The sequence below is a fragment of the Lissotriton helveticus genome, chromosome 10 (genome assembly GCF_964261635.1).
Source record: "Lissotriton helveticus chromosome 10, aLisHel1.1, whole genome shotgun sequence".
Lineage (NCBI taxonomy): Eukaryota > Metazoa > Chordata > Amphibia > Caudata > Salamandridae > Lissotriton > Lissotriton helveticus.
Window position 1 is genome coordinate 969533106 of NC_136071.1, and position 18319 is coordinate 969551424.

Consider the following 18319-nt stretch of genomic DNA (forward strand, 5'->3'; position numbering starts at 1 on the left):
GTAGCCTGAATTGTTATACCCAGATTTAGAATAACTCGAATATGCCAGAAATCTTTAAGATTGGCTACATACACAACTGGGCTCTGGCAGATGTAGCTAAATTAGGTACTGTTTTTTTCCCCTTCCGGCTTGGTCACGTTCGATGAACTGAAGGCAGAGTTTGGCATGAATAATAAGGAATTTTTTAAGTACCAGAAAAAAAGGAATTATCTACAGCGCACGGGGGTGGTCCCAACTGCTTTGATCAAAAAGAACTGGTGAAAATGTTAATAGTACAAAACCACATCTGCATCATGTAGGCCCGTAGCTTAGATGCAAGATTTTTTATCGATATTGCTATGACCATCCCTCATGCATCCTTGGCTTGCAAAGGACCCTTCTTTGTCAAAAATGATGCCTTGGTACTTGTATTCAGTTGTTGGTTCAAGCTGTGTACCTCCCAAGTGCCATCTCCTTTGCCACTTGAATCTTGCATCTATACTGACTGGGCCCACACTGAGCCCTCTCCTGAAGGTAGCACAAGCCAAACTACTCCCTAGGATAACCTATGGAGGCTAAGCAATGCGGGGCAGGGACACTAATTTACTGGATAGCACTCTGGCCAAAGCATATAGAACCATGTTTAGCCTCCCGTCCTACACCTCACCAGCTCAAATAAGGCTAGAGTTCAGTTTATTAAAGCAATCCCTGGCCAAGTGCGGCACTTACATCATCTGCTGGAATAAGCTCAGATCCTCCACTTCAAACACCTTAAACCAACTGCTTTGGCAAGAACTCCAGCACAGGGAAATATCCCTCGCAAGAAGCTACTTACAGGAATCTCTGGAAACTGCCAGTCTCACTGATCTCTGGAACAAACAGCTTCATCACCCAACCTTCAAAAAATTGGTCTAGAAATGCGTAAAACAACTTTCCCTGGTGGAGGACAAGGCAACCATCTCAGCCAGATCCCGTACCTGGATGACGCTAAATTCCTATAAAACACTCACACCTCAAAAATACTTTAACCAGGGCTATCCCAAACCAATAATATATGTATGCATTGTACGGCACCTTACAACGTGTATTCCTGGCTCTACCAATGCATTTTAACAACTGCATTGCACTTTATTACGTGTACTATGGATGCAGTTTAACTGCTTCACAGTCTTTCTTAATCACAGTTAGGCACATACTGCACATAACAACAGTTTTATTGGCCATTTTAAAAATGTTGCAATGTTTTTTAGTAACAATGCAAAATAAATAAACATGAGACTTGAAACATCTGCATCGGGTCAATATATCATTTATTAAATAATGAAATTGTGGTTGATCTAGACAAAATCTATCCTAAATGGCAAGAGAAGATATTGATTTCCACAGTAGAGTTTGGTAAAGCTCTTAGTTTATCTCAAACTGTTGTAATATCGGCTAATGTACAAATGCAGTTTTTTTAAGACATGTTTTATGGTGAGCACCGATCAGCGTTCTAGTGGCTGCAGTGCACTCTACATAACAAGGACGCTCTTTCGCGCCATTCTGGTCTCCCTGGGCGAAGCTGCATTGAACGCTCCCCCGAGAGACATATACAAAGGTTTTTAATTTCAGAGGATACATTGTTTGAGGGAATGGAGTTGTTTTGCGGGGGCTTGTGCTGGGAATTTAATTTTTAATCTTTTGCGTATTCTTAGACGCCCGGTCGCCCGCCCAGACTCGATCCTCACTTCCGGGTCTGGTGAGCACCGGTTAGCGTTCTAGTGGCTACAGGGCACCCCACTTAACCAGCATGTTGTGGCGGGCGCGCAGCGGACATGCTCCGCTGGTGCGCCGAAGGCACGCCAAAGGCAAACCCGTCTGCGCCTGTCCGCGCTCTGGCCTTTCGCAGGGCCCGAACCCCTGGATGTTGTAAAGGAGAGGGCATATTTTACTCACGTATGGACCTTCTCAATCTAAACCCTGCAAATAGGAATCAGCAATGCCCGAGGCCGGCCCTAGACAAGGATACCCACAACACCATGAGCTTCCTATGCAAGTGCTGTCAGACACCGCTCCCTACTATTCTGAATGAGCATATTAATAAATATAAAAATGCCTGGGAAATTTTAAAATTAACATTACCTAGAAATGGGGCATTCTGAAATGCATCATGTTCAATGCTAGATCTCTTGTGAAGCACAGCGTGGAATGAGCACTCCTGATGGAGGAGCACAAAATCAAACTTGCTTTTATTACTGAAACTTGGACAGACAATAGTTCTGGTCCCGATCTGGTGAAGGCTACACTGGCGGGCTTCTATTGTCACACTCTGGATCGGTCCAATAAGAAGGGGGTGGTCTTGCTATCATCTACCATGAATCACTCTCCCCCAAGTTTGTATCAGCAACCAGCCTGAATTGTGAGGCCCTTGCTTTTGACATTATTCGGAGGGTCCCAAACCATTTAAAGGGATGTTGATATATCGGCCCCCGGGACTCAAAGGTAGTGTTTTGGAATCCTTAGACTGGCTACTGGAGGAGGGCTTGTGCTTGGAATCCTTCTCAGTAATGGGGGATTTCAATTTTTACCTCGATGAACTCTGAAGATGCTGAAACATCTAGCTTGAATCAAATCTTGGGTAGTGGTGGCTTGGAACAAATGGTGAAGGGCTCAACTCACGAAAAGGGTCATACCTTGGATGGTACATACACCAACAATAAAGACCTAACTGGGCCAACGATCCTCCCGATTCCCTGGTCTGACCATCTGGATGTCATCTAATTGCTTAAAGTTCAATTCAGCAAAAACGGAGGTGCTAAAGTTTGGCAACAATCCTCGGGTATGGATACCGGACTGGTGGCCTGAAGGGTTGGGAGCCTGCCCTATACCCTCTAGGAAAGCCAAGAATCTAGGAGTCCTGGTGGATAACAAACTCGCCATGGGGGACCAAGTGAATCAGGTAACTTCTGCCTGTTTTATGGTCCTCAGGATAATCAAAAAAATCAAGCTCTTCCTCTCAGCCAGCAACCTGAGGATGGTCTTACGGCTCTAATTTTGTCCCGCCTGGACTATTGCAACAGCCTCTATCTTAATGTACAGAAACAACACTTGTACAAGTTGCAATTGGTCTAGAATGCGGCAGTCAGACTGCTGTCGGATACTGCTAGGTTTGCCTCCGTTAGAGGAGAGCTGAGGAAATTACATTGGCTCCCAATCCCACTTAGATCACGGTTTAAGGCCCTCTGTGTGGTCTTTAAGGCAGTGAACGGGATTGGGCCGGAGTTTCTTAGACATGGGCTCAGCTGGTATGTCCCCGGCAGAACCCTGCGCTCCTCCGGGTCTAAACTAGTGCGAACTCCCATGTTTAAGAAAACTAACTGGGGAGGCCGAAGTTTCTTCCACTGCGCCTCCAAAGCATGGAATGAGCTTCCGTTCCATCTCAGAAATGCCCCAGATCTTATTTGCTTTAGGAAGGGTTTGAAAACCTGTTTTTTCTCTGAATAATCACCTCATTGTTTCCCCAGGTAACTAGGATTCTGCGCCAGGACACCCCAGGGTAGCAGTGCGCTTTATATGTTCTAATAACATAACATAACATAACATATTATACACCAGCTAGAATTGTAAAATGGGGTACGGGCAGGATAACTAATTTCCCTGGAGCCAACCTTTTGCGCAGATATGTACTTGTCTATACCAGTTAAGAATGACATTAAAAATGTTATACTGCAAATTGAATATTGAAATTTAATTGACCCCAAAGTAAATTTTACTAGGAGTAATCCATGAGGAACTAGCACAGGAAACAGAATATTTTCTCGCCGTTGCCATGCCAACATTAAGACTGGTAATTGCTTCAGCATGGTTAGACCCGCAACCTCCACTGTTTCAGCAGTGGTTTGCTCGCCTACTAGCAGTGGCCAATTTAGAGAAAGCGATATATGTGAGAAGGGCGATAAGGCGAGGACCTTTATCTAGATGGGAAAATTAATGTAACGTGCAAAAGTATGGCATAGTATGGTGGAAGCTTATATTCCCCTCTTTAGCACATTCCACTTTAAATTGCTCGATGTATATTTGTGTCTCACAATGAATGATCCAAGGAGCCTGTCTAACAGTTGGAGGGACTGCAAACCCCATAAATTGTGGCTGTGCCTACTCAGGCACCTCCCTAGGGATTACAATGTCCCTTTCAGCTGGCCGTTTCATGGCGGTTAAAAGGCAGGCGGAAAGTGACTTGGAGGCCATTAGCAGGACCCCCTTCCCCACCCGGGCACCTGCTATGGGCCCTGAGGGGTACCCATGGTACCCCCTACATATCCCTGCACCATTTGTGCCACATAGTGCAGGGAATAAGTGAGATGTGTTTATTTTGTATTGCCACAATACAAACTATACACATTGCAGCTGCCTTAAAGGCGCTCAAATCCTAATACCGATGGTGGGACCACCGACAGCCTGTTTGGGCGGTCCCATTTCCCGGCAGGATGGCCGTCAGGCAAAAGTTCAACCACTTAGTCTTGAACTCATAATAAGAGGTATAGTAGTAAATGTGGGAAGGACCAGGGGCAGTTAATGGAAAAAGGGAGGTGTTTAGCAATGAATACGAAGGGTATTTATGGAAGGTTAGTAAGGTGTTTAGAGTGGGACTTGCACCCATTTAAAATGGAGAAATCACATTTTAATTTAAAACTGCACATAACTGAAGTAAGTCTAGCACCTAACATGGCCAACTACTGGTACTGTAACACTCTCCCATATAAAATAATGGAGGAAAGGACTTAAAAGTAAAACCCCACAGGAAATAATGTTCATTTAAATTAAAGTTATTTAAAAAAGATAAAATATAATTAAATGGCAATCAATCAATCAATCAGTCTTTATGCAACCTAAATGAGGTCCTAAAAGAAAACACAGAATACATAATATACAAGGTAATAACACATTATAAAAAAAATTTAAAATAAAAAACACTCTTAATGAGACAGTGCATATATCAATTGATTGTTTTATCACTGTTAAAAGATCACTTCCATAGGTTTTCCTGTTCTAATAGTGGATTTAAAAGAATGAAGGCATGCTAAAACATACATTAGGAGGGCTCAGTGATTGCAGGTAAACAGAGCTTCTTTACACCGACAGTGTCCTGACTGTATTAGTTGGGGGTCTAAAAAAAGGCTTTCAAGAGAACACGCAGCAGAAGTCACATGGACAAGGCGGTACAACATTTTGCTCTGTGTTAAATACTTTTTTTTAAAAAACTCAATAGCCAGTGTATTGTTCCTGTTCTAAAACAAAAGAAATGCAATTCTCCCCCAGCAGGAGAAGTCTAAGGTTAAATATAAGACAGTTTCCACTGAGGCAAAGAATCTGAAATAAGTCAGCACAATATATTTAGATAATTGCACTTTCATTCTGTTGCTTTGCAGTGCTTTAAAAACGCAGCTTTAACCTTTAATTTGGCCCAACTCTTAATTTTGCTGGGGTTGTTGACCAGGGTGGACAGTCCCAGAGTGTCTAATGATTTGCAGATGTAACTCAGCCACAGAATAGTGGCACCCTTCTCTTGGCTGAGACAATCCAAGATGATGTTATTGCACAGGGATGCCTCTGGGGTTGTCCATATACTGACCCACATAATTACATTTCTATATATCTATAAGTAATAGAAATAATACACATTTAATAACCCTTTTTCAATTTAAAAATTAACCTAACCTTGTTTTTATTAAAACATGATTAAATACATTTACTTTATGTTGCCATTTCTTTATAATTTAAACTTCAGCAAAGTCATTGTAAATTAATTTTAAAAATTTAAATTAATAAAAGATTTAATTGATAAACAAACTAACATGATACAGTATTTTCCCCTCTTTGACATGTAACATAAATCTATGAAATTAATTTACATTAATATTTAACATAAGCATATTTTACTCTTTTTTTTCAAATTAACTAAACTTTTTACATTTTCACTACAATTCACGAAAAGGAGAATTTGCAGTCATGGTGGAAATCCCAGTATGGTAATGTATAGCAGATAGTAAAGGGAAGAGTAAAAAAGTTTATTAAACTTGGAAAAAGTTAGTGCAAATTAATGTTATTTATTTATTTTAAATGTAAAAGAAAAAAGATGCTACAGCACAATTCACTTAATTTTGAATTGCATCAATTAGTTTAAATATGTAAAGTTAGAATTATTTTTCTGACATTTAAATCCAAAAATTAATTTTCACCTCAAGGAAAAACAATATCTTTATTACGCATTAATAATTCTTAAAACTGATGTATAATTGTATTAAAACTAAGTTAATTATATATTAAAATAAGAAAAATAATGTTACAAAAAATCTATAATGCAAAAAGGATATTAAATATTTTATAATTAAATATTAAATATGCACTAATTTGAGATATTTTGTAACATGAAATCATCTTATTTTTATTTTTAAATATTTAAAATATTTTAATTCAACATTACTTCCTAGGGTGACTGTACTTCCATTATTTTCTAAAGTGGGGCATTACAGTATAAGTGGCTGGTAGTGCTTTACTTACTATTGTTTTGGCAGTAGTATGTTACACTATTAAATTTGGCTTCACTCTTTTTTTTCAGGGCCTAGAGACATGTAAGTCTACACCTTTGGGTAAATTAACCCCTATGTAGGCCTCCACCTCCCCAAGTAGGTATCAGTCCTGCGTCTGACCCTGCACTTCTCAAAGGTCATCTTTGGTGGCCTATTTTGCAGCTGATGCGATCTTAATCACCTACCTACTGTGGAGAGTTAAGGAGTACAGCAAACTAGCTTTGATTGGATCTTACGTCTTAGAATAAATTCAGTAATGACTGAGCCATTTTAGCAACTGAACAATGGTGAATGTGGTTGTCCCAAAAAACAGCTAGTTGAAGGACTTGTGCTTGAACCCCATGATTTTTTACATTTTTCAGCTAATTGCTAGAGCGCCCAATGTTTCTTAGAGGTCTCCTAGGACACATTAGAAATATGGAAAATCTTAATTGATTTGCAACTTGAAAGATGCAACTCTTTAGTTATGTAGTCCATAAAACTGATCAGGATGTTCAGAGGGCAGGCGCCAGGTTTAGGTTTTAAAGCAGGCACCATAAGTCCACTGAAAATTGTTCTGGTTTCTGGAGCCCTCTCTTGAATTGACACTGCAGGCTACAATAGCAGGCCTAAGACATTGTTTTAAAGTGATACTTAGGTGGGTGGCACGATGAGTGCTGCAGACCTACTGATAGCATTTCATTTACAGACACTGGGCACATGTAGCACCATATAATGGCAATCTATAAGTAAATTAAATACGCCAAACAGGTGTACAACAATATTTCCATGTTCCAATGAGAGAGCACAAGCACGTTAGCACTGGTTAGCAGTGGTAAATTTCTCTTGGTGCTAATGTCAACAAAAACAAAATTCTGAAAAACATGAGGGGTGATGGAAAAATGTTTGGGGGAAGACCACACCAATGGGGAAAACGATGTGTTTCTCCATGAAACTTTAAAGAAAAAAATCCATCCACCTCAGCTCCTTCCTGGGCAAAAGTGTGTGCCAAAATGTAAAATCTCCTTGCATTTCCCATAGACTTCTTTAAGACAGGTTATAGCAAAAACAACTGAACAGAACATTCTAACAACTGTTAGAATGTTAGAAATCAAATGGCCACCGTTACAGTGAAAAATTAGATGTGTTGTGGAAATGAGGTAAACAAATAACATATATTTAGAGAGGAGGTGTCTAAGGGATATTTACTGTGTTTTAACCAACTTGTACGATCTTGCAGTGCTCTCTCAGATTGTGAATAGTAAATAGGTGTAAATTAGTTCTGAATACAATCCATTAGTAGGACAGCATATTGAGGCCATTGTTTTTGAGAGAAAGTGTGTAAGAGAGATGTGATGATTACATGGTTAATTTCTATGTTACAAAAAAGCTATGATCTTGCGATACTCTCACAAGATTGTTTGGGGGGAGTAAACAAAAATAGGGCCAAAGCTCAGCCAATAGGTACCATTTTTTATTACATGGTTGAAAAAAGGTTGTGACATGATTGGGTGCAGAAAAAGAGAGCGATCACATTGTTCTTGGTGTTCTGGAGGAGAAGTAAGTCTGTTTGAGTTGTGCTGAACAGAAGTGGCTGAGTTCAAAACTGAGACAGACTGGTGTATTCAGCAGCATATAAGAAGCTGCTCCAAGTTCAGGTAAATAAAAATATACTTTATGAACTTTGTTGAGAAGTGTCAGTAAGTGCACTGCTGTTAGTAAACTTGTTCTATACATGGTTTAGTGAGTGAAAATCTGTTTGTAGAACTGCATGTTTTTTAAAACAGGTTTTGAGAGGTAGAGCTTAAAATGTAGAATGTAGAACGATATCACTAAGCATTGGACATTGTGATGAAAAAATGAAATATTCAATCTGTGTGTAGTTGTAAGTAAAATAGGCAGTGTTTCTGAAAATCTTAAAACAAAGAATCTCCAATCTGTTAATACATGGCCTAGTGTTTTATCAACCTTACTGAACACATAGTTTAGCCCTTTGAGATATTCGAGTGGAGACATTGCTATTGCTGGAGTAAAACACTGTGCTCACTGTTAGGAAGCATGTGTCTAGAGGAATGTGTTACTTTATAAACTGTTACAGAACCAACTTTGATGGAATGGTCTAACATACTTGTGAACAAAATGCACTGGTTGAGGATATTGAATTCTTCAAAAGAAAGGAATATGAAGACAGTGGTACAATACATACAACTATGGGATTGTGGATGAAAAATAAAAAAAGGCTTGAAGTATATAGTGATGTATCACTGTAATCAATTATTGATCAGTATGTAAGTTTAATTTTTTGTGTTTTCTTGTCTTTTCTAGCTGGAAAATGGAAAACAGTTGTTTAGAAAAACAAAAGTCCCATTTCACAAAATATATGGAGGAAAAAACTAAAGTTGTTCACTTTGGAAGAAAGAGGGAACAGTAACTTTGTATGAAGCCAGGAAAAAAAATCATTGCACAACTGGTGTTGTTGTTACTGCCTCGTGCAACTATTGTACCCTTAAGGAAGCTTGTTCTGTGTAGCTCTACTTGTTTTTGATGACAAAATGATTACTAAACAGCAAAAACTGCTTGCTTTATTTACAAAAGGAGGGTTGTTATCTGCCTGAGCAAGAGTAGATTCCTGTAATGGTGTAACTCACTCACTGTTTCTAGTTTCCCGGCTGAACTCCTTTTTGCAAGTTTATTTTGTTTTATATGACTCGTTTGACTCCGTGCCTCCCGGAAAAAGACTATTTAAGCTGATATGTTTGACAGGGTAATATGGCTGAAACAAAGGAAAAGAAGGTCTACATACATCAAAATGTAGTAGACAAAGAAAGCAAAAGGGGAGGAGATGTTGGTGCAGCAGCGAGCAATTTTTTTTATAGATATAGATTAGTTAAGGTTGTTGTTTTGTTTGTTTTACAGTTGCTCTAGTTTGTTAGTGTAGTTTTTGCTTATGAATGATGTCATATGTGAGACCATAAATAGTGTGTGGCAGGGACTGTAAGGAATAGTTTGTGCCGCTAATTATAACAGCTACATTTCTTTGGCTTTTTCAGTTCAAAACTGTAATGTTGTCACTGACAAATTCACCTAACAATACATTTACTTTAACCATTAGTTTTGGGAGCTAATTTCTGGGTTTAAAAAAAAGAGATCTCTTTATCACACATAACTATAACACTACTTTAACCTTTGCTTTTTATATATATAGAAATAGATGTGAGAAATATTTTACAAGACTGGAAAGAGCCAGTAAGAGCGCACAAGAGCCAAGAGGAAAGTATTTAAAAATACTGTACTAAGGGGCTTATTATGAGTTTGCTAATCCTCCTGTAGGACCGCAACGGCTGCCCACAGGAGGCCCGCCAAGCTTGTGGTGCACCGGCCTGCCGTATTCTGAGTAGAATACAGTGCGGATGGGTGGTGTGGCTGCATTTCCACAAGGGCGACATGCTTTGGCTGAGGATTTAAGCCAGCAGTCATGTCGCCGTCACCGTGGAACTGCTGCCACATTGTGTGCATTGTGTGGCATGCACCTTGTCATACATGACAGACAGTGCACGCAGGAGCATGGACTTATGATGTTTTACATCGTGTGCCCTCTTCTCCAACCCACATGGGCAGATTTGCTTGGGGGATCCCTTTCCCTACCTCTCATCCATGTATTTCATGGCATGTTCACCTTCATGAAATATTTGGTGGAAAGGCAGGTAGTAATTCGTTCTGCAGTGCTCGCATCGGCACCGCAGAAAATTCTGCCTCTAATCCGCACCACCACCACCACAGGATCCTGGATCCTGGCAGTGGCAGCAGTCCTCTGACGGTATAACTGCCACACACCTAATAGAGCAGGCAGACCCGCAGGGGTGGCAGTGGTCGTACCGCCACTGCGAGTACAGCGGTCCAAGAGCTGATGTACTTGTAATGCGGTACAAAAGTGAGTGGTGATGGACGAAGCATCTGAATGAATCAAACGCTCACACCCAGTCAAAAGATCTAGGTTTAATCCATCACCGTTCTTTAGCCCACTCTGCCACCCCAGTTCAGACATGGCTATATGCAAATCAGTCTGACTCTGTGCCTCATGGGAACAGTCCAGCCCGAACTGCCAAGCCATGTCTTCCCTGGACCGGAAACAAGCTTCCGAGGACCGGTCTCTAGCATTCCAGCCGTCTTCAGCCCGGCTTGCTTGAATCCAGTGGCAAAGTGAGCAAGGGACTCACGTCTGAGCATACCCTGCCACACTTATGGCGGCCAAAAGCGGTACAAAAGGGGGTGGTGATGGACGGAGCATCTGAATCAATCAAACACTCACACCCAGTCAAAAGATCTAGGTTTAATCCATCACCGTTCTTTAGCCCACTCTGCCACCCCAGTTAAGACATGGCTATATGCAAATCAGTCTGACTCTGTGCCTCATGGGAACAGTCCAGTCCGGAACTGCCAAGCCATGTCTTCCCTGGACCGGAAACAAGCTTCCGAGGACCGGTTTCTGGCATTCCAGCCGTCTTCAGCCCGGCTTGCTTGAATCCAGTGGCAAAGTGAGCAAGGGACTCACGTCTGAGCATACCCTGCCTCACTTATGGCGGCCAAAAGCGGTACAAAAGGGGGTGGTGATGGACGGAGCATCTGAATCAATCAAACACTCATACCCAGTCAAAAGATCTAGGTTTAATCCATCACCGTTCTTTAGCCCACTCTGCCACCCCAGTTCAGACATGGCTATATGCAAATCAGTCTGACTCTGTGCCTCATGGGAACAGTCCAGCCCGAACTGCCAAGCCATGTCTTCCCTGGACCGGAAACAAGCTTCCGAGGACCGGTTTCTGGCATTCCAGCCGTCTTCAGCCCGGCTTGCTTGAATCCAGTGGCAAAGTGAGCAAGGGACTCACGTCTGAGCATACCCTGCCACACTTATGGCGGCCAAAAGCGGTACAAAAGGGGGTGGTGATGGACGGAGCATCTGAATCAATCAAACACTCACACCCAGTCAAAAGATCTAGGTTTAATCCATCACCGTTCTTTAGCCCACTCTGCCACCCCAGTTCAGACATGGCTATATGCAAATCAGTCTGACTCTGTGCCTCATGGGAACAGTCCAGCCCGAACTGCCAAGCCATGTCTTCCCTGGACCGGAAACAAGCTTCCGAGGACTGGTCTCTAGCATTCCAGCCGTCTTCAGCCCGGCTTGCTTGAATCCAGTGGCAAAGTGAGCAAGGGACTCACGTCTGAGCATACCCTGCCACACTTATGGCGGCCAAAAGCGGTACAAAAGGGGGTGGTGATGGACGGAGCATCTGAATCAATCAAACACTCACACCCAGTCAAAAGATCTAGGTTTAATCCATCACCGTTCTTTAGCCCACTCTGCCACCCCAGTTCAGACATGGCTATATGCAAATCAGTCTGACTCTGTGCCTCATGGGAACAGTCCAGCCCGAACTGCCAAGCCATGTCTTCCCTGGACCGGAAACAAGCTTCCGAGGACCGGTTTCTGGCATTCCAGCCGTCTTCAGCCCGGCTTGCTTGAATCCAGTGGCAAAGTGAGCAAGGGACTCACGTCTGAGCATACCCTGCCACACTTATGGCGGCCAAAAGCGGTACAAAAGGGGGTGGTGATGGACAGAGCATCTGAATCAATCATACACTCACACCCAGTCAAAAGATCTAGGTTTAATCCATCACCGTTCTTTAGCCCACTCTGCCACCCCAGTTCAGACATGGCTATATGCAAATCAGTCTGACTCTGTGCCTCATGGGAACAGTCCAGTCCCGAACTGCCAAGCCATGTCTTCCCTGGACCGGAAACAACTTCCGAGGACCGGTTTCTGGCATTCCAGCCATCTTCAGCCCGGCTTGCTTGAATCCAGTGGCAAAGTGAGCCAGAAACCGCTCCTTGGATGCTTGATTCCGGTCTGGGAAAGACATGGCTTGGTAGTTCGGACTGGACTGTTCCCATGAGGCACAGGGTCAGAGCTGATTTGCATATAGCCAGTGTCTAACCCAGGGTGGTGTGGAGTGCAAAAAAACTATGGATTTAGGCCCAGATCCTTGTACTGGGCTGAAGGTATGACATTGTTCTACATTCTGTCCATCAACTGTATTTTTTGCAATTTTCACCCCGAGTGGGCTGGGTATGCTCAGACATGAGTCCCAGGCCCTCTACACCACTGGAGTCAAGCTATCCAGGCTGATGAAGGCTGATAGCCAGAAACCGGTCCTTGGATGCTTGATTCCGGTCTGGGAAAGACAAGGCTTGGTAGTTCGGACTGGACTGTTCCCATGAGGCACAGGGTCAGAGCTGATTTGCATATAGCCAGTGTCTAACCCAGGGTGGTGTGGAGTGCAAAAAAACGATGGATTTAGGCCCAGATCCTTGTTCTGGGGTGAATGTATGACATTGTTCTAAATTCTGTCCATCAACTGTGTTTTTTGCAATTTTCACCCCGAGTGGGCTGGGTATGCTCAGACGTGAGTCCCAGGCTCTCCACACCACTGGAGTCAAGCTATCCAGGCTGATGAAGGCTGATAGCCAGAAACCGGTCCTTGGATGCTTGATTCCGGTCTGGGAAAGAGATGGCTTGGTAGTTCGGACTGGACTGTTCCCATGAGGCACAGGGTCAGAGCTGATTTGCATATAGCCAGTGTCTAACCCAGGGTGGTGTGGAGTGCAAAAAAACGATGGATTTAGGCCCAGATCCTTGTACTGGGGTGAATGTATGACATTGTTCTACATTCTGTCCATCAACTGTGTTTTTTGCGTACTTGTAATGCAGCACTAAAGGTTTATAAACAGACAACTGGCCAACTTCCTGGCATAACAAACCTAAAACATATTATTAAACAGTGTTCAAATATTAATCTGAATAAATATCTAAGTCAAAAGATCAGTATTTGGATTGATAATGAAAAATGCTATCATCAATTTTTCAAAATAACAAAACACACAAGCCAAAATATTCTAAAGTATTTTAACACTTTCCGCTCACCCATACACATATCCTAATAGAAAGAAAACTCATAAATATACAAAATGAATCAAAATATATGTCATTGACAAATTAACACCCAAAAAATAAAGAGTAAAAAAGACACAATTTCAATCCCAAAGAAGTATAGATAAAAACGTGTTGCATTCCCCAAATAAGCAGAAATAAACCAGCCAAAATTAGAACATTCTATAAGACTCTAATGATTCAGAGAATCTATCCAAAACCTGAAAAACAAGAAAAAATACACGAACAAACCAGGAAAACAAGCAAGTCAAAAATAAAGTAAAAAGACATTAATGATCATGTGTTTTCCCTTGAAAAATGTAATAAAACACATTCAAGTTAGAAATTCTGTCTGATGTCCAAAAGAAAATCCTTTAAATGAAAAACATATTAACTGATCAAAAGAACCTTAACAACCCTCATGTAAAACACATCACAGTAGAAAATAATTACAAACAATATTAAATTGATCAAAACAAATATAAAATCTGTAAAAATATTACTTTTTGCAATGAGGCCTACCACAGTACCTTGAAACCTAACACATATTACACCAACAAACAAACAAAACATAAATATTAACAGTCTTTAACAAAACCTAGCCTATTTATCTCATAATTCATACCACCAACCACTAAATCCTTGGAAAATATAATTGGGAAATAGTCTTACCCAAATCAAAGACCAATAAAGAGACAATGTGATCACAAACTCCACAACCAGCACAAAATGCAGGACACCATAAAATAATAAAAACAAGCTAGCAAACAAATGGCAGAAAGATGAAAATAAATAAAAAGACATCCCACAAAATGTGCAAAATAAAATAAAAAAGTAAATATAATAAATGCAATTTTATAAGTGTTTTGAAAATAAATTTACATTTCATTATTGGATAATACCAATAATTTAAAATTAGAAAAAAAAAGTAAAAACTAAACAACACAAGAATTGAAAATTTAAGATATTTTGTCTACGATATTAGTGTGCCGCAATAGTGTGAAATCAATATTCATGATCTAGATCCACACCCACTAGCTCCATAAATTGCGATACCATGGGAAGACTATTCCATAAATGTGTTGTTGAATTAAACTGCTTGCTGTTGGACCTGACCCTTTCTGTAAAGTCACCCAAAACATTTTTTCCTTCCTTCTGTCTTCTTTTGTTGAACTCGTTGTTGTTGGCTTTTATGACTTTTCCCTTCTAACCAGTAATAATGAGCTTGTGCTTGCTCCTTTAAACATAGCATAAGTTGCCCAGTCGTGATTGGTTTATTTAATTTTCTTGTAAGTCCCTAGTATATCATAATACACATGCCTAGGGACTGTAAATTAAATGCTACTAGTGGGCTGCAGCCATCATTGTATCACCCACTAAAGTAGCCTTTTAAAATATGTCTCAAGCTTGCCACTGCTGCCTGCAGCACAGTTTTAAAACTGCCATTTTGACCTGGACAAATAAACATTTCAGCACGCCTAAAGCATCATTCATTCATCTCCAATGTAGGTCGTAACCGCTCATTGGGCAGGGCACACAGTATTTAAAAATTAAGACATGTGTACTCAGGTTTTACAAACCATTGCAGTGAGAAACATCTAAAGCTGTTTTTTATGGCAGTAGGGCTTTTTATTACATAGACAAACACTGGGTTACCTTATTTTAATTAATAAGTGCTAACTTCATATTGGGAGCAGATACACCCAAATAAATTATATTTAAAATCCTCTTTAATAGTAACATCAGATTGTAATCATAATTTTAAAAAAAAGCCACATTTAGAAAGTTGGCATTTATCTTCGCAAAGTTCTGTGGCCTTTCTGTGGGTTTCCAGCTGCCTGAGCTTGTCAATGGCTTCCCCATCAAGAATGTGTACTGGACCCAGACAGTGAATATTGGGACCTGAGTATAGTTGGAAGAGGGTCTTCCTGACATGATTGCTGTGGAGGAGCTGCCCCGTGCCCCAATTATCCACAGCAAACACAAAGGGACCTGATATCAGGTCTACCCTTCACTTTGTGACCCTAGACAGTTTAGAGCCAAACCTAGGGGAAGGGGAAGAACTGACCAGAATCAGTTTTGGCGGGAGGTCATGGAATCCCCACCCCCACAATGACTGGCACCAGGCATAAAAGAAGGATCTTCTGAACCATTCATTAGAACACTGCTGGGCCTGTCAAAGATTCAGATGAAGGACTATCCTGGTGCCAGAAGGACTGCCCTGCTGCTTGAAGGACTGTGTTGCCCTCTGAACAAAGAAAATTGGAACTGCTTGCCTTTGGACACAACAAACTTCCAGAAACCTGCCTGCAACTGCCCAGCTGACCGGCAGCCACTGGACCTGCCTGGGCCTGCCTCAGCCCTGCTGCTGGGCTCTTCTGGAGTACGACCTGGTCCTCTAGAGGTGCACACACAGATCCAGGACCACTGAAGGCATCAGTAAGAGCTCCTCCACAAGAAAAGGGTATACATCCTGAGGTTTGGGTTCTTAGGGACCCCGAATGGACCTGTTCGTGCCAAGACCAGGCCTCCTGCAATGACTGCCAATGCGAAGCTCCAGAGCGACCTGCTCTTCGCACCAATAGCATTTGTCTGTGATGATCCAATGCAAAGCTCCAGTGACGACCGGCTCTTTATGCTGTAGCAATGACCATCCGTGACGCCTGACCTGCTCTTCACACTGAAAGCTTGCTCCTTGAGGCCTCCTCCAAGGGGAACAGAACTCTTTGCCCTGGACTTGAGAAGGTAACACTTCAGTGGAGCTACCCAGGTCCCTAAATCCAGCCCAAGCTCCAGAATGGTTGGCTTAAACTTGTGACTTTTGCCTGATCCAGCGCTACCAGATAACCACAAGTTTTCTGCTTCTTTCACCACAAACTTTAAAAAACAATATGTGTGTTTCTACTGATTAGATTGTGTTCCCTTTGGTCACGTTATATTTATTAAACTGTACTCTATTTTTCTAAATTAGTTATACATTTTCTTGTGTTGTGTTATTACTTTATTACTGTTTCTGTGCTACAGTGGGTCTTAATTTGAACCTAACCTAAACTTTTCTCTTTATTACTCTTTCCATGCTTTAGTGGGACAAACCTTGTCATAGTAGCAGACCCGTGGTGCATCACGGTTGGCCTGAACTTGTGAATTTCCCACGGCCAAGCGCAGCCAGAGAACCCCAAGTGATGTTTCCTGCTTCTTGGCACTATTTTCACTAGAAAATTTAAAAATCGATATCTTCAGCTCTACTCATTAGATTTTGTTTTTTTAGTGCCATTTTATTTATTAAAAGATACTTGATTTTTCAAACTTGGTTGCCCATTTTTCTTTAGTTGTGTTTTTACTTACTGTTTGTGTGATGCATAGATACTTTATACATGGCCTCTATGGCCCTCATTACGATGTTGGTAAGACTGCCACCAACAGGCCATCGGTGGCAGTCCGATTGACAGACAGCCCTGCGGTCCAACCAACAGATTTCAATACCTGTGGTTGGAGCACAAGCGGTCAGAGGGGAGACCACCACCTCTACCGGAAACATAGACGGTGCAGTGGTCGGCATCGCAGTTCCTGAATGGCAGTGGTGCCAAGGCAGGCACCGCCGTCAGTACTAAGATGTCCCTTTCCCCCCGCCTTTTCATTGTGGGCCACTGCAAATTAGTCCTGAGGGCACAAGTAGTGCCCCAACTCACATCTATGCACCGCATGCCATGCACTAATTGGTGCATGACACATGGTGCATAGATGTGCACAAAAAGCTCTTTTGCACAGCAGTTTGTGCTGCGGCCCTCTTCCTGGGCTGCAGCAGAAGCCGCCGTTGTAAAGAGCACTTTCCCACTGCCACTAGGTGGTCCCATCCTAATTCAGCAGTCAGACTGCTTGTCAGCTGTCTCCTGAGCACTGCCATAGCAGTCGGTATTCTGACCGCCAACATCATAATGAGAGCCTAAGTTAAGTCTGACTGCTTTTGTGCCTGGCTAGCACAGGGGTAAACAGGTTAACTTGGCTACTTTTGTGGTCCACCCTGACAAGGACTGTGTTTTTTTTCCTGAGTGGTGTTTGTATCCCTCTTAATTAATAACCCAATATCTTACACTTGCTATCTGATTTAATTTAAGAAGACAGCTCTAATTTAATTCAAGAAGAGACTTTCTACTTCGATTGCATAATATGTACTCTTGGTGAAAACACCACTGAAGAAAAAGGACGCAAAGGAGAATTACTCAGAACTGCTTTATAAAAGTCTGCGGAAATTAAATGGAATTAAAAGAGTATTTAAACAACGATGATCGATTTGCCAAAGCTACAGAGAATTGCCAAGTTAAAATAAGTACATACCGAGTTCATTTATATCCACGGCGTCCTCCTTCATCTAAACTCCTTATGATTTTCGAGGACACATACACAGCCAAAGAAAATGCGGTTTACTGCAAAAACATAAATACAATGTTAAAATATGATCTTGTATATTTATTAGTGTAAGATTCGTTCAGGCGGTGGTGCACTGTTTCATTTTATTTTAAGTCATGTTTCTTTACTTCCATCAACTAATGAAGTTTCTTAGGCATTTATTTAATGCGGCTTGAGCAGATGCGCAGTTCTGTTTGATAATAGACGTTATACATCCACAAATAAATAAACCCGTGATACTCAATGAAAAAGAACAGAAAGATAGTAGCTATGCACTTTAAATAGACACATAGGGGCAGATTTACAAGCCCCTTGCGCCTCATTTACGCCGCCGTTGCGTCACTTTCGTGACGCAGCGGCGGCGCAAATCTTGCTCCATGGTGCAGGGGTACTTAC

General features: G+C 41.6%; 1 protein-coding gene across 2 annotated transcripts in view; it reads right to left on the reverse strand.

Moving 5' to 3' along the window:
• Nucleotides 1-17930, reverse strand: part of LOC144784686 (ATP-dependent translocase ABCB1-like) — a 1804387-nt gene extending 1786457 nt beyond the window's left edge. For both annotated transcript variants that reach the window (XM_078663637.1, XM_078663636.1), the window contains exon 1: nucleotides 17852-17930. In XM_078663637.1, coding sequence (XP_078519763.1) covers nucleotides 17852-17885 — 34 coding nt within the window. In that variant the 5' untranslated portion in view covers nucleotides 17886-17930. The remainder of the gene's footprint in view (nucleotides 1-17851) is intronic.
• Nucleotides 17931-18319: the final 389 nt, after the last annotated feature.